Source organism: Lepisosteus platostomus, chromosome 8 (assembly GCF_059453375.1).
Source record: "Lepisosteus platostomus isolate fLepPlt1 chromosome 8, fLepPlt1.hap1, whole genome shotgun sequence".
NCBI lineage: Eukaryota > Metazoa > Chordata > Actinopteri > Semionotiformes > Lepisosteidae > Lepisosteus > Lepisosteus platostomus.
The window spans coordinates 49871173-49893710 of record NC_142618.1 but is presented as its reverse complement, the minus strand read 5'-3'; the positions used below and the strand labels follow the sequence as shown (position 1 = coordinate 49893710).

Sequence of the window (22538 nt, the reverse complement as noted above, 5' to 3'; positions counted from 1 at the left end):
ATAGGGGGTCATTTGAAAATGCTGTCTTTACTGCAGGGTAATTTTGAAACTCACAGCTTATCATTCCTGATTGGATAAGCATGACCACTATTATTTTGTGGTGCCTGTCCATCCTATAATCACTTTTTGATACAACCTTGTGACTGATGATTCCAAAGCACAAACAGCAGTAATGCTGTTTACATAATTTACATTCACATAGGCACTGTATAGGTACTGTTAGGTATATCACCACAGTATGCTTTTCATTAATAACCAGCTGATCATTAAAGGTTAACTCAAACAAGTAAGAAACCATTCTGTTTGATGAAGTACAACATAAAATAATTCTTTCCATGCTAAAAGCACTTTTCAAGGAGCAAAGGACATGAACATTTCAAATCCAGTCAGTGTTTAAAGCAAAATATTTGGTTCTATGAAATTAGATTTTCCATTGAAGGGCCATACAGTAGGACACTGTTTTTGGAGTATTATCATCTTTTAAGCCAGTTCATGGAAGCAAGTGAAAGCAAGTGCATCAATTGAGAGTGGGGCATTTGGTGTACTTTTCTAATTTGGCTGTAAACAGTTCATTGATCCTAATATCTCATTCAGCCATTTTAGAAAGGTTTCAAGTAACTCTTTTCAATAAAGTGTCTGAATAAGTTTATTCAAGACACTTTAGAGTCTTTGTGTAAAGAAATCTTTCCTATTTTTAAATGTCCCACTCATTAATATTTCTAATGTGTTTTCGTCTTACTGCAAATAATTTGTGACTCAAATTGATTGGAATGGCCTTCTTTTGGAGAATGCAGACCAACCCCTGTAGACACGATTGCTGTTACTGATTGGAAACTGTGTATGTTTCGAAACAGGGGCTGCTTAGTTTGTGTGAAATCTAAAAGTACAAGACACATTACTACCTAGAGCTTAAAATACAGTACTTTTACTGTATCCACCTCTGCTTTTGACAGTGGAGTCCAAAACTATGTTACAGTTCACATACATAAGTTATGTTCTTTGATTAAGTATATTTTTGGCTCTTCTAGGCTACCTTTTTTCTAATACAGTATGATTTAATCTAGCAATGCTTTTAATAGTAGACACTGGTATTAATAAAAACAGTACAATAACATTTCAACAGTCCAGCGCTCCTTCTTTATACCACCAGGTAAGGGTAATAAGCCAAAGTGGTGATAAAGCGAGTGTGGCATTACAGAGAGGATCATTAAAATGTGTGCTATGAATGTAAATCTTTTATTCCACTTTCTACAGCAGAGTATTATTCCAGGTTTCCTGAAAATTGTTGCACATCTTCAAATGCAGTTCTTAACATAAGAGTATGATAGCAGCAAGTACTTTCCTGCATTTGTTAAGCACAAAAAAATTGCAATGCATCCAAATGTTTTAGGTATTCGTACTGTGTAATGACTTCTCTGTCTTTAATTCTCTCATCGGAAACTGCGGTTTGACAGACACCAGCACTTCCACCACTGCAACATGGTGTCTGATCCTGTGGTGAGCAGTGTAGCCAAATGTTTAAAGAATCAATTCCAACTTCATTGCTGAATTTACATCCCTTTTCTTTTAAAACTGCATCAGCGACTATGGTATTTGCTTTTTGCCCTGTTTGACTAAACCACAATAAACAAGGCTTGTTTTAATTCAGAGTGCGTTTATGGTATTTTGATTTGAGCATACAGCAAAGGCAAACCTACATCACTAGTATATCTGAAGGTTTTGCTGATGTGGCCTGTTTTAGTCAAGATGAAGTTTTAATTTTTGCTCTGGTGTTAGATATACATATAAATCAAGTCACAAAGTCATTTTGTGATTACTGCTTATCTTAACATTAGTTTGATACTGATTTTAACTGCTCACATATGTACAATACATCTAGGGTTAAGCATCCACTGGCTTTATTTCTGGGACACTGTAATTTTTCCAGTGGTGCAAGGAGGGAAACTACAAGTTTCACAGTCTGTCTGTTTTAGGGTGGTGGACCACAAGGTAGTCAAATAATGGGTTAAATGGGCATTTTCTTGCCTTGGTAGCCACTGGCTTCTAAACAACCAAAGGGATGAGTGTAGCATTACAGAGAGAGCTGACATAATGAGGGAGCACTATGTATGGTTTTGGGTTTAGGAACACTGATATTCAAGGGGAAGGAAGAAGCCTTTTATTTGACTGTCCAGCAATTACAATGGACAGGGGAGTGCTTCATGTATGACTCACAGGAAATCTGTAAGCCATTCATATATTTTGAGTGTAAAACATTTAATTAAATAAAGTCTTTGGAAGAAAGAATGCATTTAATGTGCTTCCTGAAATTCAATAACAGAGCTTAAATATACTTGGAGATGAATATACTTGGAGATGAAATACAGAGCACTGAAAATACTTTGTGTTCTTTTCTAATCCCGTGTTTTCAAGGACATGATAAAATGATAAATGTCTGTGACTTACGAAGTGTAGGATCATTTACACATTTTGTTTAAACTTTTATGAGATCTTTGAGCAGTCAGAATTGTAGTGGTGCCTCAATGACTTGAGAAACATACAGAAGGTCATGACTGACTGTTTATTCACAGAAGGCAGTAGGTCTGTGTAAAAAGAATGACTTGATATTTCATTCCTTGGTAAATATTTAAATATATCTGATTCAAGTAATTGAATATTACACATTATTCACGTCAATAAAAACATTATAAATCATTTGCTTTGGAAATAGTGCATTAGCCTGAGCTAGATACAGTATAATATAATGTGTTTGGTGGTATACTGCAGTTGTGCCATTAGTACAAATTCTTAATGCACACAACTTGAATACAGCTACTACTTAATGCAACTATTGAAGGGCTTTTTGATTCTATATCTATATCTATTCTATATGAATGTGTCCGTAACCAGCTTTTTCCTCACCGGATTTCCCTGTTAACGTAATGTTATATGACAAGAAAGTAGCATACCAGTTCTCCCTTTCAGCTCCAATTCTAAGGGTAACCACAATCTGCTTTAACCTTCTTAAAGCTGCAGTCCAGCCTTCTTACTTCTCCCTTCTAACATTAATATTCATTATTTTAATATTAATCTTTTCCCTTGTCTCCCCATAACCTCATGCCTAGCCAATTAGACAGTGTGCTGAACGGTTTTATAGAGAGAACAAGAATCGAACACAGTCACATGAGATCTTACTCCCTCTGCCTAATGCGGCTGACTGCACTGTCTCTCAGTGCAGCGTCATAGACTTCTGAGAGAGACAGCTGCTCCGTTACCCTATGGCTGCTTCTCAACAATTCTGTGCTTAACCTGGACAGGGGCTTGGCTTTCTCTGAATAAACAGACACACCTTTATGGGTTATATGGGTCTACCTTCCATTTCTCACAATGAATTACCTGGATTTTGCAAGCCTCAGTGCTTGCTTCATTCTGGAACATCATTCTTCGTGACATCAAGCACTATATTTACAGAAATAAGCCGTACTTGAGTTGTAAAAAAAAATAACATAGAAAGTGTTGTCAATCAGAGGATTAGTGGGTACGATGTAGATAATGGCCAGCTTGTGGGAAGTCCTTGAATTAATCACTGTTTTGGGTAGGGAGCTACAGTTCATTTTTTTTAATGAGAATAATAATATATATTGTAGTTCTTTTAACAAAAGGAATGTTTCTTTAAAGAAGGGTAATAGGGTTCCCTACCCTGTTTCCCCTAAATCTGGGCAATGGGTACAAGACGAAAAGAAGGATTGTAATGTTATCCTTTGTATTTCTGTTATCCAAATAAAAATGATTTCTCAAAAGCCTTATGAAAATGCTGAACATTGTAAACTCTCCTATTGGATTGAATTTAGATTTTTACCCTTCGCAATTTCAAACACTATCACAAGCTGTCTACCATTTTTCAGTTGATTTCTCTAGGATTGACCACTTAAGCATGAAATAGCATTCCAAACACACTTTGGGTTTGTGGGCGAGAGGCATTTCAATGAAGCCCTCCTCCAGACTCTTAACAACAAACACTGTAAAACCACTGTCACAGATATACTGTAGTCACTGCAGTCAAGGGTAATAAAGGGAAGTGGTTGAATGACTCCTGTTGCAAATTGTGAACACTTCAATATAGTGGTTTCCTTAAAAGTGAGACTCTGGAATTCTATTAATTAAAAAGGCACCATTTCATGAGATCTTTTCAGACACAAGCAGACATATTTAAAGCAAAATACACCTATACAAGGTATCTATTATGTCTATTAGGAAATCCATATGCACTGATTCCTTCCTTATGTGCTGTTTCCCTTTGTGTTATTAATGTATCTGCCCACCAAAGAGACTGTAATTACAGTAGTTATTTGCTTTCTATAATATAATTGTTGTATAATGCAATTGAAAGGGGTATCAAGTGAATGTGAAAGTAATGAAAACATCACTGGCATTTCCATTTCTAGTCAAAGGAACAAATCAAAATTTACCCTCATGTGGAAGCATTAGCTAAAAGTTTTGGTAGGGAGACAAGTGTGAAAGCGCCTACTGGTTAACTAAGCACAATTCCAGCAGACAGCACTGACTAATAATGTCAGATCAAGGACGCTTGTCTTCTGCCCATGCTGAGCTGTTTTCGAACTCCCCTTTTCTCTCATTTATAAGAATGGCTGTCATAGGAGCCAGGAGCTCCTTATATAACTGACCAAAATAACTGAGTGTTACACACTCACGTAGATGTGTTAGAAGTAGGAATATACTTGGACATTTTGAAAATCACTGTACATTTGACACTGCTCTATCATTTTAAGAATTTTGATTTTAAGTTATGTTTTGTCATTCTAAACATTTATTAATAGGCAGAAAAACCAAAGTCAGGATTGGAATGATGAAGATTTCTGTGAAGTGAATGCAGAAACATTACCATTGTGTAATGTATTACAATTTACATTTGAAAACCGTTGTAAGACCAACACTTTGTGAAAGCAGGGACTTTAGATCTTAGACATTCTGCAAAGGATGGTATTTATAATAGAAGTTCACTATTAACATACAGTACATCCACATTTGTTCACATGGACTACAGTATGTTAGCAATTTCAGATTTACATGTTAGAAATCTTCAAGCTTTTCACTCAAACCTTTTTTAAGTACTTTTAGTATACTTAAATATTAACTAGACAGTTCTGGGATTGAACATTTAACATCTGTGATATATATATATTTATTTATTTCAAATACATTTATATCAATGTTTTGAGCAAAAACAACAAAAACGTAAATATGAAATTTCAATCAAGAGACCTGTCTTATACAAATACATGAATAATGGTCAAAAGCCAAGGCAAAGCTATATCTTTTAAAGAATATTTTCTGAGACATAAAAGTTTCCAGCGATATTCATGATCAATAAACGTTATTTGTTGATGATGATGTTTTTAACAAAATAAGGCAAGACTTTTCATACCAGTTCTAGTTGTGTCTGAAAGTACAAAGGATGTCAGAACATGTACAGTGGATATTTTGATCTATAGTTTGCTTTTTAGATTGCATTTATTAATTGTAAGAATACTAAGAATTATACATGCTTCAACTCAAGGGATCTTTTCTAAAAAGAGATACTCCAGCTACAGAGGAAAAGCAACACTAGTGTCAATAAACATAAAAAATAATAGTATTATTTTGAAAACATATGGATGACTATTCTTCCTACTGATGCACACTTCAGAGAAGATAATATTCTGGAACATGTTCACAAGGAGCAATTGCCAACAGAACATATTCTTCCATGAAGAGTTTTATCAAGGAGTCTACTGCAAATACACATTTCTACAACATTAAGGCCCAGGAATAAACCTGGCCCGTGCTTAACTTGAAACATCTCAATTGATCCCATTGGGAAGATAGGCTAGGCATAAGAAAATAATTGAGGAGAGTCTGGAGAGAATACCATTGATTTTACAATTTGTGAAACTAAAAACTTTTTTTCCAATAAAACCTGATGAATTAAAGAAAAACTTTTGATGAAAACCTTTATCTGGTTAGAACTGAAAGAAGGCCTGGAATGAGAATGTCATTTAAAAAGCAGCGTTAAAAGATAACTAACAAAATAAAGTGGCAGCATCGGTTAAAACATGCAAGTAGCAACCTGTTTAAAGACATTACCAAAATTAAAGCAATAAAACTGATTCCAAGCGTGAGATGACTATACACAGTACAGGAACTGTGTATACTCTGTATATGAAATGCACTTCCACAATACACTGATTAAGACAAATGAAAGAAAGCATCTAAAAGCAGACGTTTAGCCAGCGCTGTAGTAGCAAAGCTGCACCCTGCTTTTATTTCAAATCATGAAAGGCCATCTGTATGTGAAAGTCTTTTTCTTATTCTTAAATGCTCTTTAAAAACTACATAAATTAAACAACAGTAAATAAAAGATAGGCATTTGCTTTGTGTGTTTTCTCTATTTACACACATTTACGCATGAAGATTAGACACACATCACCATACGGCTTGATTGACATTTAGCAATGCAGGTGCTAAGTTTATGTATTACTTTTTTAATGATATACACATCTGGAGCACAAACGTCATGGATGACACACTGATATCAAGGCTGACTAGATGGGGACACTGGATGCTTCTATGCACCATTAATACTGACCCTCTGATTCCAAGGGTGGCCAGGTGAGTTCTGATCCAAATTCACAGGACCGCCGCAATGAATTTCCATTTTCAACTGGGCCAGGCATTGTTTTTCTCTTCAGTGAAAGGTGAGCAATTGGTCCTGGATGTGAGGGAAAACCAGAACCACCTTAGATCCTCACCGCAACCTGCTTCAGCAACTGATGGAGGTGGAGGGACTGACTGGGGGTGAGACAAGTAACCTGTGAAGACGCAGCCTTCTGGCTGTATCCAGCAGCAGCATGGAAGAATTAATGGTGATACGAAGGTTAAGGGGCACTAATGTACAAAGAAATACACGATTATCTCAAAGCGTAGACACAACAGTTTCTTCTGGGAGCAAGGCATAACATTCGAAGAAGGGGAAAAAACCTCCAAGTGTTTGTTTTTATTATTTTTCATACCACGTAGTAATAAAAACACAAGGCAGTATGACAGGGCAAGAACAAACCAAATCTGCAAAAACAAGCTAATATCCTCTAAAAAAACAAAGGACTAGGCCACTCTTTTTTTTAAAAAATGGTGTTCTACTTAAAAAAAGTGAAAATGTATTTCAGAATGAGTTGGAAATATCTCATTTTGCGGCTCTAATTACATCATGTTCACAAAACTTCTACTTGGGATTTCGTGGATTGCTTTTAAAAAATCCTTGGGAATAACCTTCAGGGGACAGTGACGCATACCACAACAGCACCCGCCTGCTGACTTCCAAATGCTTCCTCAATATCCTTCACAGGCAGCTTTATTTCATATACAGATAAAGTTCTTGTTCTCTGTCTGCTTTTAGATGACAGTTTTAGAGAAAGATGCAACAGTGTAAGGAAGTACTTTTTTATTATTTTTGTGACACTCTTCTTTGTCAACACTAGGTTTTCTTTGCAGAAACACAGACCTGTGACTTGTGATTATTAGACAGCCAGAAGCAAAATTAAGAAATATACTGTAACCATTTATACCCCAGGTTATTTTGCTAAATATACATGCAACCTGTTTTTCCCCCAATAGATAAGTAATCATTCAACTGGCATCCATTTGTAATGTGTTTTTGGAGGCATATGAGTGTTTAGAAGGCCTGTGCAGCATTTTATCTTTTATAATATTTACTTTTTCCATTTAGCAGTAGTAATACAGCAGATCAGAGCATATTGAGCATCAGCTAGTTGCTGAAAACCAGTTGGACCTGAATATGTACATTTTATATTATGGCAAAACATAATTTTAAAATTTATATCAAATACAAGGAAATGGGCATCTGCACATAGTGACACACTAGTGGCCTTTCAGAGTCAATTGCAATTCATTACTGATTGGTATTAATCTGAATGTGACTGCTACAGTTTCCTAAGTTGTCTTCCTTTTATGATTTTTTCACTGGATTCTTCTGTCATCTGATTTTGTGACACAACATGCTGGTCATAATACCATACTCTTCATGGGAGAACTGTACAGAACTAAATAAGCAAAAATAACTAATCTGTAGCAAGAGGCTGAAATAGAATAGGTCATTACAGTATGTCAAATTTCCCTGCCATCAAAACAATTCTCTAAGTCTCATCACTACCCATTTGCTGAAAATGTGCCACTGTCACTAAATCCTGTGTGCACAACTAGGAGATTTGGTGATAATTTTGTTAGTCACTATAAATGACTTACTGTATTAATCGCTCTTTGTTTTATAGTCTTTTGACTTTGACATTTTTAAATCAGATCTGTGAAGAACTTCTTAAATAAAAAGTAGCATCTATTAAACTTCTGCCTGCCTTGATGCCAAACATATGGCAGTCCATCTAGGCAGATTTCAAGGGCTGTATGAGAGGCAAGCTTAGGGCTTGAAGGTTGATGATATAGTAAGTATTTAAGAGCAAACAACTGACTGACTAGTGATGACCTTGTGACAAGCTATAAATATGGTATAAACAATACAGACAATCCCCAATTTCTTCATTTTTAAAAAAGAAGAAGGGTGAAGTATTATAAATGCAAATCTATTTCAATCCATCGCTGATTTTATTAAGGGACTTAACTAATCAATGTAACCCACTACAGTGCTGAACCAAACCAATTGCCAACCCTAGACTAGAACCTAAAAACACTCAAACTGGCTTATCTATAAGCACTATCCGCATATCAACATTATTAACAGGTAAACATTAACACTGTAAAAACACATTTGTCTGATGTATTAAACCATGGTATTGAAGAAATTAAAAAAGATTAAAGCCATCAGGGATTATCTTCTGTTCTCTCTCTGCTCACTCTGTAAAAACCAACACATCAAGCCTAAGATTCATATCAGTGGTTTCACAAACCCCCATTATCGCAGTTCTGGATAAGCTAATGTAAATTTAGGTAAACAAGTCTAGGACTAATCAGGGTCTGCGAATCTATTCCTAAATGAACCACAATGGTTATGTCTCCAGATCAGACAGCCTGGGGTATAAAGGGTTTTAACTGGTATGTGTTTTGTGAGACTTCTTCCACGGAGACAAAACATGAGACCACACTTAGCATTCGTCCGCTCAAGGCAGGTTCTGACTATATAAAAAGGTTTCACACTGCACAAAAGTGAGATTTAATCTGTGGGTCAACGCAGGGCTTTCAATGTGCCACATGCCTGGGTGCAAGCAAGAAGAGCGAAACAGAGAGAGTTGCTCAGGAAAAGAAATTGAACAAACTTCAAGTAAATACAGTGTACAGTATATACATATGCTCCTGAGGAAAAGACAAACTAATTAGTAAATGGAGGGATTACCTGACTTACCGATGTGCGTCTGGGCCATGACGTCAGCGAGGCGGTTGGCGGCCCCGCTGCCCCCACTCTGCGTGGAGGAAGAGGAAGTGGTGGAGGAAGTGGTGGAGCCGTGGATGGCACGGTTAATCCAGTGCTCCATGTTAATGCTTCCCTGGCTGGAAGTGGGCGTCCCCTGGGAGTCCCCTTGCACCGAGCCCTCTTCCTCTGAGCCGGAGGAGGTGTCTAGGAAGACAACACAGCAATACCTGGTTAGGGACAGACAGCTCGACGAAATTTAAAAAAAGGGTGGTAGTTCTTTCTTCCAACCAAGGGCGTCTAGTGTTCAGCAGGGCATAAATGCAAATCAGGAACTGTAGGAAAGTCAATTATATTGAACCCAAACCAGCACAAAACACGGCATGACAGAATGAAAAAAGTTATATCAGCATTGTTGATTTTCTCTCTTATATTCAGCTTTTGTGCCAACAAACAATTTTGCTCAAACACCAATATGTCCACTCATTTCTTTCTCTATTTTTTTGAAACCTCCATACTTGTCTCTTGGCAACATTCCTGTGAAGTTAACTGGCCACCTAGCAGGTGCAGTGGATCTAGGTGAAAACAAGTCTTTTTTTGCATGCAATTTGCATGTCAGAGAGTCAGTGCAGTTCAAGCAAAGGCCTTTTCACCATTTGCGGTCTTGTCAATACACAAAGGCTGACTTTACTGTGAACATTACTGTATGGGGGGAATTGCAACCTACTGAAGTAAGAGGGATAAGAATTACTGGTCCTCAGATCTCAATTCTAGATTCTCAACTGGACTGGACACTATTTAAACACAGTTTTAAAAATTGAATCACGAAGAACACATACTGTACACTCATTAAAATGTCAAATTAAGAAAAAGAATAAGAACAAACGAAATATATACAGTGCTGTACACCACATTTTCCCCCATTTACCTTCGGCAACATATCTTAATATTATGTATCTACTTTGTGTCATACTGTACCCTTTCTACCAATAGACACCAAAAACATGTCATATTTGCCAATTCAGGCATTTTTCTTTTCTCAGATAGAAATCATTGCAAAGTCAGGTAACATGCCATGCATAATAAGATCCTCTGAATGATAAAAAGACAAACGTCAATCGAGTCCCACCAGTTCTTTTGGTTTACCACCCTGCCACAAGAGGGGGTCAGGAATCTAGAGTTTGTTGTAGAGGTAAACCATCAATCAATAATTTAAGCTGTAAGGATTTCCATCTGATAGTAAAGAAAAGCACGTTTCAGAATTGAAATGTGTTTTGTTTTATATTCTAACATGTTTGGGACAGAAATTTGACTGATGTTCTTGTCTATCCAAACACATTACTGATACATAGTCAAGTGAAAGGAGGATGAAAAGCTTCCCAGTGTAAACAATTCCCAATGTAATGTGATTTTTTTTCTTTTCACAAATAAAATGATACCCCACCCCCTCGTAATTATACATCACCCACCCTTGGCTTCAAGAATGCTTCTGACAAAAACAGAAACGAATATCCATACTAGACTGAAAAGTGTTTCTTCCTGCCCAAAGCGCAGGTTCCTTTTCCATGACAATCCCTTCTTCTGGCCTGCTCCCCTCTGGAGGGTATACCAAGAGATCACTGACTTGCCATGGCAACACACAGACTAGTTGGGCGTCTGTGAAATCAGCAGTGATCTCCTGCAGTGACTCCTTCAGCTGACACTGACTGTAAACTCTGCTGTTTGTTGTTTAGAGCAAAAGCAAGAAACCCCACAGCACATGTACAGTATACAGTATACCTGTGAATGTATTTCTGAGTTACATTAAGGGCCTGCTGGCAACTAATTTAGCATAACAATTTACATTACACATTGTTACCATTAAACTCCTATCACGTCCTGTATCAACAACAACAGCAACAACAATAAGCAAAAATAACTACTACTGGTACTATTCCTACTATTAATTCTATAGTATGTGGGGAAAAAAATGACACACAGTAATAGTCTAACTCGTCACCTGTAAACTCATCAGGTGATTTTTTATGTATTCCTTTTATGGACAAAGTTAATTTCCATATCAAAACCCTCAACAAGACAGAAATGCTTGAAAATAATTAAGAGAACCTGAACTTTATCACAAAATACACCATTAAAAAAAGATTTTTTTATTTAATTTTTTATGCTATATTTGCATACAAATAAATAGTCTACTTCTGCATCAGTACTCAATGTCATTAAGAAACAAAATATATTGTTTCCAAAATTTCCAGTCATCAATAAATCAAGAGCAAGATATATTTTCTAGTGTTGGAAATAGCAATATTTATTTATCACCTAGCAACCCTTCAATTTATTTCTCTCATTACTTCTGGATGATGCCCAGAAGATTCAGCCCCTGGGATAGTGTATTTAAAAATGAGAATGCCAAAAGTAAACTAAACAATAATGAAGTCAATTTTGAAACTTTTTAGGGGGTGCACAAATAGGAGGCTATATTGTCCTGCTTTTTATATTTCAATATAAAAAGTTTTTGAAGAATTGTGAAGCAACCACGCTTTTGTCAAAGAAAAAACGTAATTTGCTAATGTAGTGAAAAAATGTAACTATTCAGCACTTTTGTACTTTACCCTTAATGTGATTCTAACAGGATTATAAGCATTGCTAAAATGCAGTTTTAAGGAAGAGGATTCAAAAACTAATTTCATGATTGTTTTTCCACCTTCGACTTACTGCATTCTCCAATTACATTAAATAAGAAAATCCCACTATGGAAACAAACTGAACGATCCGTATTTGATATTTCTGAGAGGGCCTGTCTGTTCAATTAAAATGTCCCCAAATATACAGTTAATCCTTCTTTAACTCAACCAATATAGAAATACAGACTGACTGGGAAAAAAAATATTTTGTTGCTCAATTCATCCAGAGAGAAGACATTGCAGCCATGGCATTTGAAGTGACAATTGAAGAGAACAGTGTTAACTGGGTAAAATGAAATCTGTAAAAGTGAAAATACTCATAACACAATTCTCATGACATTGAGGCTGGATTAGAAGCTGACAGCTCATGTACAATAGAGGTAAACGATTTGCATTAATTTAAGATGAGTCTGCTGTTTTTGGAAATATACATAGTTTCTTTTAATACAAAAATAAGCAACTGCCTTGTAAACTTTATTTTGGAGTTCTTATACATAGTAAGGTAACTATAAAAAGATGCTGGTAGATGTATAATTCTTTTTTTTTACTATTAACCCATGTATTGCTTTATTTTCATAGATTTTTAATTAAGAGAGTCTAAAGTTCATCAGTATATTCTTCATCAGTACAGTTCATCAAGTTTTTGAATTAAGCATTTGGATTATGACTTTGGGGCTCATTAAAGAAAATAACAGAAAAAATTAATACAAACGTTCCATTTATACTTCTAAACCAAATGCAATTTTCTTTGAAGAAAACAGCCTAAAATAATGAAATGCCATTTTTGGTTGTTGTTTTCACTAACACTTACTGTATGTCACCCTTGCATACACATCCTGTTTTATACACAAAAGTCGAAAACTCCCTAATACTAAATTGTAAAAATACACACCTCTTGGTTGATACCTCTCAGTGCTCCTATCCCACTCTGTAGACACATTACAAATAAAGCGCACACAATGGCAAACGTGTAGAATGTTAGCCTGAGTTGTTCAATGACTATCTTATTATGCAAACCAGTAACGGTACTAACGTTCTGTGCCAAGAGTATAAACCTTTAAGCCATTTCAAAAACCAAAATTATTTTAACATAAAACTGTAGCAATACAAATTTAAAGCAGGGCTTGATGGTCAACTTATTCTTAAACATCTTTGGTAGCCAAAGATGGTGCATTTCTATTATTGTAAAAAGCATATCACTTTCCACAGAATCACAGAATATCCATGTGACTATGCAGATGCTAGATATACATTTATAATGATAAATACAAGAAGTTATCTACACAGCTGTTTGTGGCAAATGTGAGCAGATGTGTTTGTCAGAGCATTGAAATTCATCATATTTGAGTCTCAAGCAAACTAGAATAATAAATATACTGGACTGGTGATAAGTACTGATAAATATCAGTACTGATAAAAAGTATGTTCAAATAAAAATACAGAATAATATGAAGATGTAAGTTCAAATAAAAATTTCTATATTCTCCACCTGAATGACTTCTCCTTCCCAACTTTGAACTCAAATTCTTATTGTTTGTTGTACAGCTATTAACAAAACATTGCCTGACAGAAATTAACATCTTTCATTTCAATACAGTACATGCAGAAAATATTTTTCTATGCTCTAAACCTGGGGTGCCCACACTTTTGTAGCTTAAGATCTACTTTCGGATTTGGCAAGTCAACAAGATCTACTGATCTGTATTTTTTTTATATAATATATAATATATATATTACAATATATAATATTACAAATAGTTAGGTTATAAATTCCTATAAGCAAGTATATGTAGTTACTGAATGTATTATTTTCGTGCTATAATAATTACAGTATAGTCTATATGAGGCAAAATTATAATTAATCATTGTGGCACTTGCTGATAAATAGATGGGGGTCCCTAACTTATTCTGATAATTTGCACTGAATGGAGTCAGCCAGTTTTGCATAATCAGGACAGTAGCCACTGGTTGCAAGCCTCAGGCAGGTTTCCAGGTGGTCATCAGACAGAGTTGACCGGTATTTGGTTTTAATGGAAAATGCTGATTCGCATAAGTAAGTCGATCCAAAAAAAGCTTTAAAGTAAGCTCCGCATTTTCGCATGCTTGGACACTTTTACTGGGTAAGCAAGTTCCAAAACTGCCCAGCAGTAGCCCTCGCCTTTATTTGAATGTCTGATTGGAGTGATAAAATTTCATCCCCGAGCGCTGACGAATCAAGGTGAAACAAGGAGGCGATTTTGGCGGCGAGAGCATCAGCATCTGTTTCTGCTCCAAACGGAAAACGCATGAAAGTCCCGATCGGCTCAAGTACTGCAAAGCCTTGGAGGCGTTTGTTGAAGACACGTAGCGTGCAGTGTCAAACTGTGCAGTTTTTATTTCCCTGTTTTTACAGCTTGGACACTGTGTTTGGTAAGTTTGTTAGGTCATGACGCTGTAGCTTTGAAGCCAGCAATTCTAATTTTCATTTGAAAGTGTTAACAGTGCTGGTCATATCGATCGCATTCTTGTCTTTACCTTGCAGCTCTAAGTTAAGTTCAATGAGTATGCCAGTCAAGTCAGTTAAAAATGCCAGTCAGTGTCAATCAGGTTTATTTAGATTGTTTCAGACAAAAGAGGGTGGGAATAAGGATAAAGCCAGTGTCAGCCTACACTTAAATTTAGCTTACACTTGAATTAAAATGACCATGTATATTTTAAGATTGTGATGCGATCGACCCAGAGCTGTTTTGACGTAATGAGCACCCCTGCTCCAAACTATAACATTATGGTGACCAAAACACTTTTGGTGTGTTTAAATAATTATGCAGATTATCTAATATGAAGATGCACATATTTTCAGTGTTTTTATGATGGTGCCAGCTTTAGATATTATAGTTTTTTTGATGATATGTTTTGACAATGGTCACCACACTTTTGCAAAAACTGTAAAGTACTGTATATTCGTATTCCATGTTTGTGCTAGTTTAATGTTTTGATACAAAAACATCTATATAATATGAAATATTAAGTATGCTAACATCATTTTATGGTAGTTTGTTAACTGTGATGGTCTGATCTTTCCTATTTAAAGCACAGTTGTAAATATAAACTATCCTCCATGTTGAAATACTAGAGGAATCCGTGGAATACCAGAGCTGTCTGACATTCTGGTAAAAAACCCAAATGTAAATATTTTGTTTTTATAGCTAGATTTAAAAATGTGATTTCAGTTCTGCAATATACTGTATTTTTTCATACATAGCACAATATTTATGCCAGTGTTCTTCAGAGAAACAGAAAGATGTTAAAAAAAGACAATAAACAAGGGGAAAAAATGTTAGCCTTCTACTGTGAAAGATTTGTAGATGGGACTGAGAAACACATTTTTATAAATAAGAAAAAATATAATGGTGTCTTGCAGAACCCTAATTGAAAAGCCACACTGATAATGCACTGACAGGAACACAACAGGCACACAAAATCAGTGGGTTAGCCCTTTTCTGCTTCTCAAAGGTCACTGCTGCACAATCACATCATTCAGCCGTGCTGTCAACATCATACTCACTGCCATGGCATTACCTTGGTGGGGTATATGTTCCTCACCTGGGGGAGTGTAGGCATCCATCGAGGTTTGTACGACCAGTGAGCGGCGCTTGGATGGCATGGGCACTGCCATCTTCCTTTCCTTATGTTTGGCCAGTGCTGCCTGGACAGCCTCAGTGTGTACATCTGGAAAACACAAAGTAAACGCCCACGTCTTAGAACTTCTGCAAGATGGCCAGTCAGAATGAAGACACTTTAAACATTTTCGTATCGAACACAGATCGAGAACTATCACAACAGGCGACAGCAAAAGTCCTATTCTGCAGTAAAGATAAATTCTTTGGTGGCTGTCTTCTCAATTAAACTACTGTGTTGGTGTCTGTGTATCAGCAGTCTTACAGTAAAATAATCTTACTGAAAACTCAGAAGTAATCTGAAGCCACAAGAACTCACACAAGCATGATGAAAACACATTGTCTACACACTATATGTGTCACTATACAGTATAGTGTACAGTAGCCAAACTGTATCATCCAATACTGACTTAATACATATATAGTTCGCAGTGGAGTGTTTTAAACTACTTTAGGAAAGCAAAATTAAGCCTTGAAATTTAACACATACACACATTTTGACACAATAGAGTAATGTCTCTGCTCTTGGCTGTACATTTAGTCCTGAACCTTCCTGGACACTTGCAGGCTGTAGGTGAGGGATGTGCCCTTTCTCCAATCAGAGCCGCATTTCCAGCACAGAACATGTTGCCTGTGACGTGCTAAAACATGCAATTTGATCTCTCTTTTGTGTGGTAGTAGTTTTAGAAGAAAAACACAGCCTTAATATAATCCTGTCAGACCCTGTACACCTAGAGGGCGCTCTGCTTCTGTCCTGTTCCTAGTTCCCTGTGATTATTCTCGTCTTTCTGGTGTGTCTTGTTGTGTTGGCTCAGCACTGAGGGTACGGATGTCATGAGACCCGCCTAGCACCAGGCCGCACCACGTCCGTGGCCTGAGGGCATAGGATTCTTTCTGACATCGTCTGACCTCCTGAGCCCGGGGTAACCTCCGTGTTGCCCCATTTACCGCTACGCATAGGGTCTCTACTGTTCTCCTGGCCATTCCACATCAAGCCCTTCCAACATCCGTGACAAATCCTTGTCATTCATTTATGCAGTGTACCCTTTTTTTAGGTAGTCACACATACTCTATAACACTATTGCATCACCAAACTGTCATAAGATTAATTAAAATTATGTCATCCAAATTATTACAGTATTTCACTTGAACTACATGTGAGAGTGAAGTTTGATTCTTGCATTTTGGGGTGTCAGCAAAATAAATAACTTTCAGAAAGGTTTAAAAAAAACGTTATATTGTGTCTTTAACTTCTATTTATTTTTTTCAATTTAAATTTGATCATGTCGGCCATTGAGTGTGTGAAGGCAGTGTTATTGGCTCTGGAACTGACTTTAACAATAGTCCACAAATATTAGTTTTGCCTTTTGTGTGTTAGTTTTGCTAATAAACCTTTGTCCTTTTAAGATACTGCACACTTAAAGACAAAAGCCAAATTATTTTAAGACTTGTGTGTTGTGCTTTTGTTCTATTGTTTGCATTCCAGCTGGTGTCAGGACTATTACATAACATCTGTTGACTGCCCCCATCCCCTTATGATAATAACAATATTAATAACTTAAAAGTAAGGTTCCACTTCAGAATTTTTTTTTTGAAAAACTCTGCTTGAACAAACACCAGCAAGGCAGAGAAGTGTTGAAATGAAATACTTCTTTATTTAGTCAAGTTCAAAGGTATCAAACCGTGTTAAATATGTAAGTGGAAGCAGGTAGATTGCTAAAGTAAATATTCCTGATAAAGCTTGCAAGGTAGCAAAACAAACTTTTGTGCAGATTTGGCAAAAGGATACATCCCATGTATCTCCAGTGCACCAGCAAATGTGCTAATGAGTACCAAATACGTAGCTGTAAAGAAACTAAACTGTGTTTGATGCAGCAGCTGGAAGGAAGGAAGAGAACCCTATGAAGACATGAAAGCAACTACTTAAGAGCACCACATAGCCAGATTTGTGGAAGAAATAATCAAAAGGACAGTTATAAAAATGTGAAGGATATTTTATCCATCCATTTCTTCAAAGGAGGCCAAGAAGCTCACTGGCTTGTTTCGTACTACCACAACCCTTTGTTGTACTTAGGAATACCACAAGAAACAGGTAAAGAATTGTATTATGTTCTCAGATCTTTAGAAAAAATGCACTTCCACTTGTGTCCTCTGGTTCAAGTTTCACCAATTATACAAATAATCCATAGGACTGATTTTGTCAATGTCTTTACTGTGGTGATATGAACAGTACACAATGTTTTAAACACAAACTGACGGACATACAATTTTAACATAACATCCCTTGATTTTTAATCTACACTTTTAACTTTTAAACCCTAACATTCTATTTGCCTTTTGAATTGCTACATCATAACCACATAATTATAGCAAAAAAGAAGTGGAGCTTGTGCTTTATGGTGTGAATATACAATTAAATGAACACTTCTGGATCACAATTCAGGCAGCAATTACTGTGCCACTATGCTTCTTAAAATCAGAATCATTAATCATTAATAAAAATTGCTTTACTGTAAGGCAAAACTGGCTGTTTTTCCTTTGTTGTTCCAGTAATTTTGTAGGACACTGTAACTGTGTGTGCCTTTTGTCAACTAATTCAGGAAAGATGTAGTCAAAAAAAACTGTGATTCAGTTGTATGCGAATTTCAAATGTTTATGAAGTTTTGGATTTTATCATGTTCATCTTCATCTTCACTAGAATGATTCAAAATAAAAGGATAAAATGACCAAGCTATACATAAAGTCTAACACATGTTTAATAATAACATTTTATTAATTTCAGCTTCAGGATATTACACGTTATAGGCTAAACTGTACATCTTCATAAAACATAGATGTGCAAGTTAAAACTGCAAGTGACAGAGTTTTCGGAAAAACAAATTATAAAATGGTTTTATCTTATAACCAGTTAAATCTATCTTCTGCCTGAAGCTGATTCTGAAGCTACTGTATTAGACTAAAACGTTTGGAAATGAAGGAGAAAAATCCAGTTGTTCATTTTTCATAACAAATGCAATTACTGCAGGAAGCCAAGAGTCAGAAGACTAATGGCAAAAAGCTGCAGTATCTGAGACTGAAACTAAGTGTCTAAGTAAAAAATATAACTTTACATAATGTTCAAGGATACAACTTAATCATTCCATTATATGGTGATTTAATTTTATTTAAAGGAATATTGAAAGAGGTCTGTCACCATTCATCTGTTACCTGTCACACGTTCCATATTCTGTGTCAGGAATAAACTAAAAAAGACAAGTTTTATTATGCTCGCTTATCAATCAAATTTTCAGATTAAATCTTCATCAATATAAAAAGAATCATATTGTCAAATAGTTCAAGTAGTTAGCTGCATCAGCACTGCATGGGCTACAAAGGAGCAAGTAAAGGTTTATTTCATGCTGAAAGGAGAAGAAAAGAAACACAACGTTTCGTCTGTGGAGCCTTCTTCGGGTGTGCCTTCCATATTTCAAATATACGTGAAAGTAAGTTTTCTTATAATGAAATTGCACTGGAAAATGAATTAATGTACTAAAAATTTCCTTTTGTACTGTATCATGTTTTGCACTAACCCCAAATGACGTGTTTAAATGTCCAAAAATGGTTTTAAAACACCAGAGTTCAAATGCATGTAACCAAAACAAGTCTAGACTGTAAAAAAAGTGTTTTCTTTTTTACTGCTGGCCAAAACCTGATTCCAAAAAGATATAATTTTTCACATAAAAAAGAAAAAGAAAACTAAGGAGTGTCTTTGTCTATATTTGGCTAGTTATACTAAGGCCTATACCGGGTAAAACATGAGAAGGAAAAAATACCAGTTAATTCCATGCTGAAACTTACGGCTATAAAACCTTCTTTATGTGTGGGATAAAATAATAAGTCTTATTTTTTTCTCTCATACAGTATGTCATGGACAGCAAGTTCAAAATTAGTAAATAAATAATATGGATGTACAATAGCAAGTCCATTATTTACACACCTCAAACTTCAGTCCTTAATCTTTCTGCAAGGTGAACATATACCTCGAAAATAGATCTTTTCTTATTTCAGTGCAATGATCTGATCATCACAATGGCTCTGAACACAGCAGCAAAAATTTGGAACTGACTTTAGATGTGAGCAACATAGGAAATCAGAAACTACGAAGTCCTTCACCATTTCATTTTTATTTTCAAATTACCCATCAAATAAAGAAGATCTGCTTGAATATTAACCTAATGAATCCATGCCTAACCTAAAAACTATTTTCTGATCAGACATTGAAATAGAAATTAGGATGACTTAGTTGTTTTTTGTAACCCATGATAAGATGGAGACTGTAGATTGTAGATCCTGTGAATTGAAGGTTATTTAGCAATTATTAGGGAAGTGAACATTTGCTGTAAGTGTATATTCCTTATTATTTTAGAATTGAGTGACTATTTCACTTAACTGTGTGCTTCTAAGCCTTTTTTATGGATAAACCAAACTAACCTAACAGAATACAATAAATATCCTAGATGTTAGACACCAAGGAACTGAGTATTCAAATATAAAATACATGATTGACATTTTGAAGTCAGAGTAGATCTTCTATGTAGCTCAGTAGTCTGAAGTTCTAAAACCCAAATGAACAAAAACGGGACACTTGAAAGCACAGAGACTTGGGATTCTACTCCAGCAGGCAGATTTGGAGAAACCAGAGCCCCCCAGCTCAATGTACTGTACAGTACTGTATATACAGTAGTTGATTTGCATGCAAACTACAGAAAATTACTAAGCTACACCTCAGGGAGATGAAAATACTTAAAGTTGCAAGCAGTTTATTTGATAATTATCAGACTAGAATTGATCAAATTCAGTAATCATGATACATGGCATCAAGAATAAAGCAGGCACTGGCAAGAGCTGAATCCGTGTTTACACACGTTCCTCTAACGTGTGGGAAGAGTAAAGTGAGAAATTTGCAAAGCACAGATGACAAATTACCTGCGACAAAACAACAATCCACTCCCTCAGGTTTTGCTTGTGTTTTGGCCTGAGTTTTTACCGTTATGTGGGCACACAGCGCCCGTGTGTGTTTTTACAACGCTGTTGTGCTTATGTTTTGGTTAATGCGCTACGGCACCAAGGTGTCTTGGCAGGTGTTTGCCACTTTCAGTCAGTTCATTAAGATGCACAATAAAGAGCAGACGTCTGCAAAATCTGTCCGCCTCAATCTTTGGTTTCCCATGGTATAACACTTCCCAATTCCTTTAGCTATTTACCGAGTTGATAACTTTAACTACTTTTCTTTTAGTCTTTAGCAGATGACTCATAAAATCTGGAAACCCCAGAGCAGAGGGTTATACACTCCTCTTTCATAGTGTAGCCAAAAAAGATGCAACCCATTGAATCATTTTAAAATGTGCAAGGGGGCAGTGCTTGAATCTGTACTTTTGAGCTATCAAAATATTTTGAGATATCTTTGGATAGATAACTGCAGTTGGATTGCATATAAAAACAGTTCTTCTTATTAGACATCATATTGTCCCAAGGTGACCAGATCACCTCTTGGCTCCTGCAATTCATTGCAGATAAATGTGGCTGCAAAGTGACCTATTATTATGTTCTAGGGAATATGATATAGACTAAATCAGGTGAGTGCCTCATGGAAACTAAACCAAGGGCAACTGCACATTTGATGTGTGCATTTGCACAAATATCTTCCACCGTTTTTTTAATTAACATTAAAAACATAAGTGGACCAAGCTACACTGTTTATAATGCTGTTTATTATGCTCCTCATCATCTTGTACTGCTGCTACTGTATCTGCAGTATTAAGTAATGCATTTTTTAAATACGGTGAATCTCTCAGTCATGCTGAGTCACATGGATGAAAACTAAAATTCGACACACTTTCCCTACCGCAAATTATGTATCACCAATGTGGAATATGTTGCCGAGACAACAAATCAAATTTCCTCACAGGCAATTTGTTAACAAGCCTGGTGCTGTACACACTGTGCTGCCCTGAATACAACGGTTAACTACAGCCTAGGGCACGAACTACACATGTTCATTACTATGACTGAGCACTCCTGGTCTCTGGATTTTAAAGACAACAAAAGGCACCATCCTGCACACTGGCTGTGTGAGCAGCTACACTTAGCTGTATAAAATAGATTATGTAATGATCAAAGGCAGCCTTTTGTCCTGTTTACAGGAAATAAAAGGTGTACTTGAAACAAGAGATTGAATGGATCAACACTTCATTTCAGGGCTGTCAAAATAAATTGAAGCTTCAATTGCAGGGTGATTTAATAACAATATAATAGAACATTCACCCCATAAAACAAACTCTTTAAATTCTTTGTTTTATTCAGCACTTTTTCATTCTATTAAAGACTGTTTTTCTTTTTACTTAGAAGCCTTCCTGTACTCGACTACAAAGGGAATTGAACAATGCATTCCTAATTGCAACAGGTGGTATGGATATCAAAGCTGACTGGGAACGTTACTTTTTATAGAACGTTATTTACTGATCATTCTGCAGAGTTCTCCTGGTGGAGCAGAGACTTGGACTGGATAATAAGCAACAGGTAACAACAGCCTTAGACAACAAAACACCCAGTCCTCCAGATTCTTAGACAGATATTTTATTGTCCACTACTGTGGTCATTTGTCTTTGGCTTCTCCCATAAAAGTGCAAAACATGCGACCAAAACATAAAAGTCACATAAACTTAGAATTAGATAGAAATGAAATACTCATCAGGCAAAACAATATGTCAGCATTTCCTAAAAATGCCATTTTCTCATGCCCTTTTCAGC

General features: G+C 36.1%; 1 protein-coding gene across 19 annotated transcripts in view; it reads right to left on the bottom strand.

Annotated features, from left to right (window-relative positions):
* LOC148657480 (disco-interacting protein 2 homolog C) overlaps positions 1–22538 on the bottom strand; it is a 223566-nt gene that overhangs the window by 72793 nt on the left and 128235 nt on the right. For 9 of the 19 annotated variants that reach the window (XM_088643808.1, XM_088643814.1, XM_088643797.1 and 6 more), the window contains 3 exons: positions 15652–15801; positions 9398–9619; positions 6626–6748 (listed from right to left, as the gene is read on the bottom strand). In XM_088643808.1, coding sequence (XP_088499934.1) covers positions 6626–6748; positions 9398–9619; positions 15652–15801 — 495 coding nt within the window. The remainder of the gene's footprint in view (positions 1–6625; positions 6749–9397; positions 9620–15651; positions 15802–22538) is intronic. The other 10 variants (XM_088643812.1, XM_088643813.1, XM_088643815.1 and 7 more) reach the window with 6 other exon arrangements.